The following is a 12,535-nucleotide window of genomic DNA, read 5'->3' on the forward strand; positions in this document are numbered from 1 at the left end:
AATTTATTTTTTCAGGTACCCCAATTATGAATTTATTAGTGATAACTCTATTTCCTGGTCAGCTGGACTGCACAATCGATACACAGAAAATTCACTTCGTGGAGTGATCCTGGATATACATTTTCTCTCTCAGGCAGACTTCCTAGTGTGTACTTTTTCATCCCAGGTAAGTGTCAGTAGGGCATTTTAAAATAACCAATACTTTTTGGTTGTATAGGAGTCAGAAAAATTATCTGTGTGTCTATGTGTTGTTAATGTTCATTATTGTGACTCAGGTGCAATTTTTCTGATACTCAGTAATGATCCCTTTTGTGAAAGAATGGAAAGATCCCATAAAATAGCCATTGACATGCACTGAATATTTAGTTGTTTGCAAGTAATGGTTGACTACATCTCTACTGAAGCCAGTTACTAGAGTTGTTTAAAGTACTTGGCTTGTTCACAGCATTTAACAGAAACAACAAGTAATTAAGCTTACTTAATACTTTCTAATTTTGCATATAGTCAATATGTAACCAGAATCCATCCATTTCTACACATCAGCGCACTGATGCTGAGAGGCTTAAATGCCCTAAATTTTACCTCAGTTGATTGCTTTATAGAAAAGAGAGTAAATGTAATTCCCTTTCAAGTTCTATTACATTTCTACCAAGTGAGAAACTATATGTTAAATTTAAGCAATATAATATCACAATCTTTGTTTGAATTTAATTGTTGCAGATGATTATGTTTTATGGGTTTGGTGTATGTGTTTTTATGAGGGTCCAACCAGCTTTGTATGCCCTGTGGAATATCAGGATAACAATATTTATTGTGGATTTTATTCTGTTCTCTCATTTATGCATATATTATTCGTTAGTTCATTCAACCAGCTGTTAAATGCGCTCAAAATTATACTAGGTGCAGAGGAGATTTCAAAGGAGATTGAAGATACAGTTCTTGCCCTGGTCCAGAATCTAATAAGCAAAATACACACATGAAATAACTAGAGAATAATTACCAGAACATATAAATTGGTATAAGATAAATGTATGCTTAAATGCTGAGAAGAAGTGGAGAAAAGAAAATGTGAAAAAAAGGAAAGCCACATCATTTTTACAAGGGTATACTTCGGAGAGTAAAAGGAAATGGAGACTTTCTTATTATATGACAATACACATTGTCATGATGGGATGGCGATATGATTTTTGGAAAGATACCTTGCCAGGCAAAGGTTACAGATTCCTTTAATATGGAATAAGAATACAACTTACTACCCAAAGATAGCTGCACAGAACACGTAGCAGCAATCTTAATCAGAAGGGAAAATGTCTTCAAGTTCCCATGAAGGCATCCACTATTTATGTTTCTCCCTAATTGGGGTGCGGATCCTATCTTTAAGAAACTCATTTCCATTCTTACTGCAAGAAAGGGGCAAGGTTTATAACTACTTGTTCCTTCCAACTGTTTTTGAGAGTCTGACTATGCATCTGCCTGATCAACAGGAACATGTAACTGGTAACAACCTCCAAACATTCTCGATGCTTATTGTTACAATGAGTGAATCAAGAGTCACTTCCCCAGCTATGCCACCTTCTCTGTAGGCCTGGATTTTAGGCCTGCCTGAAGTCAACTCCTGTAGTCCAGGTTTCTCACCAAAGCACTATTTTAGACCAGATAATTCTTTGTTGTGAGGAGCCGTATTGTGCATGTAGGATATTTAGCAGCATCCCTGGCCAGTAAGACCCTCACTTAAAATTATGACAACCAAAGATGTCTCCAGATGTTGCCAGATGCCAGATGCCCCTGTGGAGCAAAAGTGCCCTGGTTGAGAACTACTGTTCTAGTCACAAGATTCTAAAATTAAATAAACATACACATGTCTAAATGTTTACCAACCTCACATGTAGGTAGGCACTGAGACTTAACAGGGTTGTAGTCATGTTTTGCTTTTCTTCTCCCAACCCTCCTTAGTAATACCATTAGGCTTATTCTGAAATAGAAAGAAAATTTTTTGCTTTACTCTTTTTTTTTCCTTTTTGCAGTTGTACTTTAGAATTTTGGATCCTCATAACTCCAATTTTGACCTACAAATCAGGATCTCTGTCACTTCATGATGGTAGAATTCTGTCTAGGCTTGAGGAGAATATTGTTGTATTACTTTGTTTGGTTTTATGCATAATGTCAACTTCAGTGTATTCAGACCTTGGGTCCAGAGAAGCAATTCATATGAAGAAAGAGTGGTGCTGAGAAGACTTTCTGTATCCAAAGGAATAAGGCTCATACTTAATATTTCACATTGTTCCTAAAAACTCCTGGCAGTCAAAGTTTGCCCAAAATAATTTCACTCATTTGAACCTAGGCAAAATTAAAACAATATTTCATAACCCAAAATAGACTTGAATACCTCAAAATATTTTATGTTAGGATTCACAATAAAAGTTTAACAGTAGAAGTACCTTACATTTATATAGTGAGTGGCAGTTTGCCTAATGTGATTACCTCCTTATCATGTACCTTATTTGATGACTAACTGCTGTAGCATTTCAAGTTGTAGAGTAATTCCATATTCAGTGATAAATCTTTGAGCTTACTTGCACCTCATTATTTTTCTTAAATATTTTTAGTAAAGAAGTATTTAGTAAAGTTTAATGTTTTTATAGTGTGAATGAAATTGTTTGCAGGATTATTATGTAGATTCCTTTACATAGACCAAAATTGGAATTGTTTGAAAATGCCCTAGAAATATCTTGCCATCATTGCCAATAGAGCGTGAGAAAAAGTCACTGATGGGATAAAATGCCAAACCATTTACCACTGATCACAGAACAAGAAAGAGGCAACCTGTGCTGTAGAGTCAGGATATCTGTATTTGCATCCAACTTTGACCAATTACTGGCTGTGTGTCCTTGAACAAATTGCTTAGCCTATTTCTTAACTGGTTTATTTTTCTACGTGTGAAAAAATAATAGTACCTATAGTATAGAGTCTTTTTGAGGATTAAGGAGTTATGAAAAGTAAAGCACTGTGAATAGTACCTAGCAATACAGTGTTAAACACATTAGCTGCTATTATTATATATATGAATAGTTATAGGAATATCTCTGCCTGTTAGAGACACTCTATAGTATTTATTTTGCAGCTCTTTTTCACATGTCTTCATTTCAGACTGTATGCTCTCACATTTTAGAAGGAGCATGAAACAAGCTAGTCAAGGCCTCCATTAGCTCTGCTTGTGGTCATGGGTAATGCTTAGGGTCCGTAAAGAAGAGGAACTGTTAACATTCAGCATGTACAATTTCTCTGGGCCAGTGTACCACCTCAACTTCATTTTGTTTAGCTTATTGAAAGAGAATATTGCCATATGATGTGATTTTTCAGAAACAAAAGTTCTTCATTCCCAAAAGGTGAGTGAAGACTTAGTATTTGAAGTAAATGTATGTGTGTTGACTTTAGTGAAATTAATCTTCAGACTTTCCTATATATGTCATAAGCATTCTAGAAAATGGAGGAAGACTAAAGCCATACATCCAGAAGAGTGACAGAAGATAAACACTGAGAATAAGTTCAGCCCAGAATAAAAACATGGATAACCAACTCTCAACTTTCTTAGATGGTAATTTCATGTGCCAAGAGATATTAGGAAATGATGCAAGTTTAATATCTCCTTCATAATTCTTTGACAATCTTTAAGTTTTATTCATGTAAACTTTCTGTCTCCTATACACTATCCTTTCAGGAATTTTATACCATATAACAATAGTGAGAAAGAGTTGACCTGTTGACCATGAGCTATTGTAGACAATACTGCAGGAATGAAATGCCGTGCTAGAAGGAAAAATACAAGGCTAGATGTTTGGAAAACTGCAGGCAAAAATGTCGTGGGACCTTAATCGGGATTTCTCATAAGTTTTTAGACCTATCTCCCTCAGTCTCAGAACTTCTGATCTTTCTTGGTTTTATATCCATAAGTGAGGTCTGGGAATTCTCTCTTCTTCAATGAAAAGTTTTTAAAAGCCAACACTGTGGCTCTGCTCTCTAATTTTGTTACTATTATTGCTCTTAACTTTCATCACATCTGTTTCTCAAAGCCAAGTTTGTCCTAAAAGCCTCATAAATTGAATAGCACAGTCCTCAGGATTTAATATGAAAATTGGAGGCAATATTAGCATTTTTTCAAGTGCATCAAGTGAATTTTGAAAGCTATGCAACTACATTCTAAAACATTCTACCAAATACATTAATCCTATTCTGTGTTGCTGGGAATCACCTATGTGCAAAGCATCTCCTTTGTCACCTATTTTCTTATTTGAATCTTAAATCTAAAGCAAAGAATTTATAGTTGGAGAATAACAGCAGTTGACAGCCCAGTTGTAGATAGGCACAGTATCAGAAAGGTTTTCTGAAAATATTGCTTATCAGGTTCTGGGATCAATTTTTATTTTTCTGAAATCTGACTTACAAAAATGGTTGCAGATGCTCACTTTAAAGACTAACATTGTTAAAGACATTGTTTAAAGAGCAGTCAGTGTTACTCTGTAGTTTCAGCCATTAAAAGTCATCATAATACAAAATCCCTTTTTTCCCCCTATGACACCTCCCTTTATGGCAGTTATTACAATACTCTCATGAGCCTCTCTTGGTCTAATTCCAAATCCGCACGCAATTCTACTCCCCTTATTACACTTTGAATCAGATTTTGGAAGCCCAGAGGGCAAAACCGAAAACTACGTTAACTATTCCAGACCAATGGCTCTGGATAGGAATTTCCATTGAGATGTGGCTCATGAAACAACAGTGGATACCTGTTGAGAGTACCATGGAGGAAAGCACAGGGTGAAATCCCAAGGTGTGAACTCTGTGATTACTTCCCAGAGCAGAAGACAAGAAAAGTATTTGCATCTACAGAGGCTCTATCTAGCTTACAATGCTGAGTGCTGTACAGTGCAGCTGTTACTGCATTAATCCTTCTGGTGTTTCTCACAACAAAGAAAAGACCTGGGTCTTATTCTCTTATTGTATAGTAAAACAAAGCAGATTACAGGAAAAATGCACAGATCTCTCAGCCACTTCCATCTTCTCATACTAGGATATCCTCCTGCCCCTATCTATCTATTTTGACAAAAATAAGATCCCATCTACTCTGAGAAAGCTTTGGAGGCTTATGTAAACTCAGGCTACTTCTAAGGGATGAAATTCAGACTAATGGATTCCTCCCCCTTTTTAAAATTTTTTTTAATACAGTCATATGTTTTATCCTTTGGCAGGATTTTTGCTGTTACCCATTACTGTGTGCTTTACGATGTACTAAAAGTGATACAGTGCCATGTCAACACAGAATAAAGTTAAACATACTACATGTAGCCAACCACTGCTTTGCAAACCATGGACTGCTCTCAGTCATGCCACCTGTCAAGCATCAAACCTGAGTATGGACGTCAGCTGCAAGCCTTCATTTACCTGCCATGTGATTTGAACTTGTAAACCACGTGGTAGGTAAGGAAAGAAGAGAGGAAGCATAGAGTGACTAAATGCAAACATTAACACTACAGTAATCTTTTTAGCCTTTTGCAGTAAATTGTCCCATGATTGATATAGACAGTTTTAAAATTACTTCCTCTTAATGTTATATATGGATCTTAAGGGTTAAATATCACCCATGGACTTGTGTCTCCATTACTGGGCTGGTATTATGCCTGGAGCAATATTCATTCAACAGATACTTATTGAGCACGTACTTTGTGGCAGGCATTGTTCTAGGTGTTTGTCCTAAGGGAATATATACTCAAGAGCCTGAAAGAGTTCTAACTGTGGCTCTGCCATTAACTAGTTCCTTTTTGGATTTTTATTTTTATTTTTTGAAATTTACTTAATCTTTCTGTGGCTTGGCTTCTTCATCTGTAAAATATGAATAATAATAGTACCTCACAGGTTTGTCATAATAGTTAAATGAGTTGAGACAAGGTGAGGGAAGAGCACACTATTATAACACTGCCTGGGACATAATCAGTGCTCATTAAGCTCAGCTGCTATCCTTAATGGTCATTCTTATGAGAAAAATAAAGGGCCACACCTGTGTAGCACTGGTATGCTTGCAGAGGCCTACAGTCACATTTGTCATTTTTATAATGGGCCACCTCAGTGTCTGAAATCTCTACTATTATTATAATAGTTATTTCTTTGGTTTAAGAAAACTGTTCTGTTATCCACCAAGGTTAACACATGAACAACTCTTGATAGCAAAACATACACTAATTATTAGGATTATCCCCAGAAGAATCAGGTCTCTAAGGGTGTGGGACAGGGTGCGATATTGTTTTTATGACAGTAAGACGTTTAAGAGTGGAGAGGAGGAAACACATCACGGTTCATTGTCACAGTAGAGATTGTGGTCATCCTAAGAGTAACACAAGGTCCTGCATTCCTGGCTAGGGATGACTGAAGAGTGGGTGAAGACACCCTGAAAAGAAGACTGTCAGGTTTACCCAAGGCTGTCTTTGGTCTTATGCTATATCTTTCTGGTGTTACAATATGAACATGGAGAATAAGATTTACAAGAGAAAATATATATAGCGGTTTCAAGCATATGCAGACTGCCTAGGTTCCAACCTGAATCTACCACTTATTAGTATAACCTTGAGCAATGCCTTAACTTCCCTTTGACATTTGTAAAATGAACATAATGATAGAATTTTATGGGGATGCTGAAAGGAATCTAATTACATTAGATAATATCTAAAAACAATGTCTGACAGTTAGCAAAAGCTCAGTAAATATTAGCCTCTGTCATTGTTATTGTAGTTTGCTATTATTGGAGCTGCTTTAATTATTTAGTTTCTTCTTTTCCTGAGTCCCACTTAATTTTGCTTGCCTTCTATGAGCCTTTGGCTGAATTTGAAATTCAAAAGTTCCAAATCTTTTTGATCCCTATTTTATTATAGTCTCAGTATTCTGCCAATGATCTCAATTGTAAAATGACATTGCCAATATAATCTTTGTTGAACTAATAAATCTGAAAGCAAGGTTTTTATTATTTTGGTTCTATATCTAGTTGAAATTCTATCACTAAAATTTGCATAAATCACTTAATCTCCTTGTGTTTTAGTTGCCTATCTGCAAAATTAAAAATATTGTCTAAATGTAGTTTCATTTGCAAATTATATATAGCATTTGAGAATTGCCCCTAAAGTTTTCTGAAATTCAGATTCTCTAAGTTGAGGTGATGATTAACCTAGTCAGATTTTATTTGATAAGAATAGGCATCTCCATTTGTATTAGTCTGTTTTCGCATTGCTAAAAAGAAATACCTGAGACTGGGCAATTTATAAAGAAAAGAGGTTTAACTGGCTCATGGTTCTGCAGGCTATACAGGAAGCATGATGCTGGGGAGGTCTCAGGCAACTTACAATCATGGCGGAAGGCAAACAGGGAGCCAGCACTTTACATGACTGGAGCAGGAGGAAGAGAATTGGGAGGTGCCACATATTTTTAAACAATCAGATCTCACGAGAATTCACTACTGTGACCACAGCATCAAGGGTTGATGGTTTTAACCATGAGAAGCCACCCCCATGATCCAATCACCTCCCACCAGGCCCCATCTCCAACATTGGGGATTACAATTCACCATGAGATTTGGGCGGGTAACACAGATCTAAACCATATCACCATTCAAGTTTTTAATCTTCATAGATGCCAAGGTTTTAAAAGACTGCTGGGTAGTCCTAAATTGCTCCACTGAGCAGATAAGCAATTACTATGAGTAGCGTCATTTTAAATACATGCAAAAGTATTGGTATAGTGACAATAAAACATTATTAACCAAGATTACCACAACTGGAGATATAGGAAAATTTCATCTGAGTTGCATTATTCTCTATTCACAATGTATAAATTGCTTAAATTGGGTGATAGTTTAGTTTAACTTTATTACTAAGCATTAACCTCAAGGATTGAAGCTCAGATTGTGGAATTTCACCTGCTATCCAGTGAGCAGAGAAGGTATTCTTTGGACATAGGGACCTTTTAAGTAGCCTTAAAACTATAGTAATCAGGGTGATGCATTTCCTCAAAGGCTTGCCTAGTTTATGTCATCCAAGCATGCCACTCTCTACACAGCACACTTAAAACTTTTTAGAACAGAAATTGCTGATGTGTTTTAGCTCACTTGCCAGTGCTTGTTGATTGTCAGTAATTACATGAATCTCTCTTGAAACAGTTCTGGGAGCGGGGAGGGATAGCATTTGGAGATATACCTAATGTTAAATGACGAGTTACTGGGTGCAGCACACCAACATGGCACATGTATACATATGTAACTAACCTGCACATTGTGCACATGTACCCTAAAACTTAAAGTATAATTAAAAAAAAAGAAAACAGTTCTGACACCAAGTTATAAATTAGCAGACGAGAATGTGTGATTGATTAACAGTGTATGAAGGAAAGGGACCATCAGCATTTGTGTTAAGTTTTTTTATCCTAATTGTAAACTTCAAATTCTTTAAGGGCACAAACTATGTCTTACTCATTTTGGTATCATGAGTGCCTACCTAGCTGGACCACTGTGTATGTAGCTCTTAATAAATGTTTGTTAAAATTAACTAATTCATATTCTTAAATTCTTTTGTACTATATAGAGATAGAGAGATTTTAGTTGTAATAATCTTTCGTGAGTTTTTCTTTTTTATTTGAAAAAGGATCCAGACACAGAGATGAAGAATGACTTGTACCATCTTCTGAGAGCAAATGGACTGAAAGCTTGTGACTAGAATCCACTACTTTTCAACCTCTAACTCCTAGAGCCCATCCTTTTGGCCAAGGGCTTTTAGATTGCTGTGAAGGAGAGTGTTTATATACTAACAATTTCTTTTAAATTCTTTCCCAAGGTCTGTCGAGTTGCTTATGAAATTATGCAAACACTACATCCTGATGCCTCTGCAAACTTCCATTCTTTAGATGACATCTACTATTTTGGGGGCCAGAATGCCCACAATCAAATTGCCATTTATGCTCACCAACCCCGAACTGCAGATGAAATTCCCATGGAACCTGGAGATATCATTGGTGTGGCTGGAAATCATTGGGATGGCTATTCTAAAGGTGTCAACAGGAAATTGGGAAGGACGGGCCTATATCCCTCCTACAAAGTTCGAGAGAAGATAGAAACGGTCAAGTACCCCACATATCCTGAGGCTGAGAAATAAAGCTCAGATGGAAGAGATAAACGACCAAACTCAGTTCGACCAAACTCAGTTCAAACCATTTGAGCCAAACTGTAGATGAAGAGGGCTCTGATCTAACAAAATAAGGTTATATGAGTAGATACTCTTAGCACCAAGAGCAGCTGGGAACTGACAGAGGCTTCAATTGGTGGAATTCCTCTTTAACAAGGGCTGCAATGCCCTCATACCCATGCACAGTACAATAATGTACTCACATATAACATGCAAACAGGTTGTTTTCTACTTTGCCCCTTTCTTTCAATATGTCCCCATAAGACAAACACTGCCATATTGTGTAATTTAAGTGACACAGACATTTTGTGTGAGACTTAAAACATGGTGCCTATATCTGAGAGACCTATGTGAACTATTGAGAAGACCTGAACAGCTCCTTACTCTGAGGAAGTTGATTCTTATTTGGTGGTGGTATTGTGACCACTGAATTCACTCCAGTCAACAGATTCAGAATGAGAATGGACGTTTGGTTTTTTTGTTTTTGTTTTTGTTTTTGTTTTTTTCCTTTATAAGGTTGTCTGGTTTTTTTTTTTTAAATAATTGCATCAGTTCATTGACCTCATCATTAATAAGTGAAGAATACATCAGAAAATAAAATATTCACTCTCCATTAGAAAATTTTGTAAAACAATGCCATGAACAAATTCTTTAGTACTCAATGTTTCTGGACATTCTCTTTGATAACAAAAAATAAATTTTAAAAAGGAATTTTGTAAAGTTTCTAGAATTTTATATCATTGGATGATATGTTGATCAGCCTTATGTGGAAGAACTGTGATAAAAAGAGGAGCTTTTTAGTTTTTCAGCTTATTTACTTTGTTTTTTTTCCTGTTTCTGATATAGTAACTAATTCTTAACTCAGAGACATTGGTCCATTTTAATACTGAAAACCAATTTTCATTGGTGCACATTACAAAATTGCTAAGAACACTGTTTGGGAGCTTTCATTCTCATATTTTGGACATTGTTTTAATTGAGTGAAATAATCATAACTCCTTGCTCCCAGAGAAGCTATCACCTCCATTTCTAAAACCATTTGAGGTTTGTTTGGTAGTCTTTCTTAATGTATTTATTATCGCTTTTTGTGAGTAGGGTCCTGTTTTATCCAGGAACCAATTTCTGCCCTAGCCTATCATGCCCTGCTTTTGAGAGTACCAGGTATCTTTGGGATTGGGAAGCTGGCTGTTTCAGAAGTATATGTCTCATAGTGTGCAGAACGTGGTGACCAAGTGAGAAGTGGGACCAATGGGAGACTCCCAATGGATTGAGTCTTGGGATTATCTTTTCCAAATACTTCCATGTTAGAATCACTTCAGAAAATAAGACTTTGATGCTTTGTCTCTGAGCATCATTTTTCTCCTCATAAAAACACTTCCTTATTGTATGTAGCCTGCCTCCTACAGAGGCCTGGTAGGAGTTACTACATTCTAAAAGAAAAATGTCGCCTCTGTAGGAGCGACTATCAGGCCTAGTGTGAAATATTAGGGATCCTAGGCAGAAAAGCTATTAGTCCTGGCCTTCATATCTTCACCAAATGAAAATACTGTATATAGAATTTCACCACCAAACTTAACTAAATTCTTTTTCTCAAGTCAAGCCTCCCAAAGAAAAAAGAAATTAACTTCCTACAGTGTCAGCAAGCAATTTTCCATTTAGTTTTGGTACAAATAAAAGTCATTTGAAACAATCTCCAACTGAGCGGAGGTAATTTTGATTATGAGTTATTTTGCAACTCACATCTCACATGTCATTGGAACATCAGTAACTGTGGATCTGATTTGTGCCCTTATAGAAGATCCAAAGGTAAATTAAGTTAGTCTCTTTTCCTTCTAAATTGACAGAGTTCCGGGGTGAAAGGACCAAAGAACAGAGATACGAAGGAAATAAATTAAGGAGTATTTCCCAAAGGGAGTCTTCAACTGAAGACTTAATTTTTGACATTTTATCATTTGGTTCTAGAATTTCTCCTTAATTCTTTATATTTCTCTACTGAGATTTTTTTATTCACTACATGCATGTTTTCATTGAACATAACTGTGTAGTGAATAAAACTATGAACATTGAACATAACAAATGAACATAACAAATAAACATAACCATGAACGTAACTATGAACAAAACATTGAACATAACTGTAGTGAATAAAAAAATTATTTGCTCTCAGTAGAGAACACATAAATAAAAAAATTGTTCTCAGTAGAGAACACATAAATAAAAAAATTATGTGTTCTCAGTAGAGAACAAATAACTGTTCAATGAGTTTAAATTATGCTTTAAAATTCTTTTCTGGTAAATTTGACATCTGGATCATCTTAGAATTGGTCTCCATTGTTCCTCTTTACAGAATGGTCAGATTTTGGGGGGAGGTCCCTCATATATTGAGTGATTTAGATTGCATCCTGAACATTGTAATGTTTATGTTGTAGATTCTGTTATATTGCTCTGAAAAGTGCTGTGATATATACATACACACACATAAATATATATATACACAAATATATATATATACAACATTTGTGTATTACATTTGTGTGTATATATACACACAAAAATATATATACAAAAATATACACACAAAAATATATATATATTGTGTATGTGTGTGTGTATATATATATATTGCTTGTGTTAGCAGGCATTTAACTTTATTGGACTCAAATTGTAAACTGTCTTGGGCAGCAGCTGAAAATCTCAATTCAGTTAGCTGGAGTCTATGCCGCACATAGTTCAGGGCTTAGCCAGAGAGATGGATAGAATTTATGCACAGAATTTGTGGTGCTTTTTCTTTGGCTCTCTTTCTTCTGAGATTTCCCCCCTCATTTTCCAGCAGCTGTGGTTGCTCTGATTCTTAGACCAGAAAAACTGCAGTTTTCTTTCAGCCCAAAAGCTGTACAATGGGAAACTCACCTTGTGCCATTCCCTTCTTTAAAATTTCAATCTCTTTTCAGAACTTGCCTGTTTTTATTGTCTCCTACCCTCATGTATTTTTTGTATTTTTTTGAGAGTTTATGGTTGTTATTCGTTGGAATATTGGTTCAGTGGGTGCTTACTCCACCATTAACTTAAAATGAAAAAACAGCAGGGGAGAGGAGAGGTTTAGTCTTGTGAAACCCCTGTTGAGACTCTGGCCTCAATAGCCAAGTAGCCAGTAGCCTTACGTAAGAAGATGAAGAAGTAACCAAACTGTTAGACCTGCACTTGTGAAGGGCTAATGAATACTGTTGACCACATCTTTCTAAATTGCCTTTGTAATCATCATGTACATGATGGTGATTCATTCAATACATGTTGCCGTGTTGAGAAGGCTGACATTTTTC

The 12,535-nt window shown here is 35.9% G+C and overlaps 1 protein-coding gene across 6 annotated transcripts in view; it reads left to right on the top strand.

Moving 5' to 3' along the window:
- The window catches only part of FUT8 (fucosyltransferase 8), a 401,412-nt gene extending 391,486 nt beyond the window's left edge, over positions 1–9,926 (top strand). For all 6 annotated transcript variants that reach the window (XM_063698317.1, XM_063698318.1, XM_055362109.2 and 3 more), the window contains 2 exons: positions 16–166; positions 8,868–9,926. In XM_063698317.1, the coding sequence (XP_063554387.1) occupies positions 16–166; positions 8,868–9,185 (469 nt within the window). In that variant the 3' untranslated portion in view covers positions 9,186–9,926. The remainder of the gene's footprint in view (positions 1–15; positions 167–8,867) is intronic.
- The last annotated feature ends 2,609 nt before the right edge of the window (positions 9,927–12,535 follow it).

This window comes from Gorilla gorilla, chromosome 15 (assembly GCF_029281585.2).
Source record: "Gorilla gorilla gorilla isolate KB3781 chromosome 15, NHGRI_mGorGor1-v2.1_pri, whole genome shotgun sequence".
Classification (NCBI taxonomy): domain Eukaryota; kingdom Metazoa; phylum Chordata; class Mammalia; order Primates; family Hominidae; genus Gorilla; species Gorilla gorilla.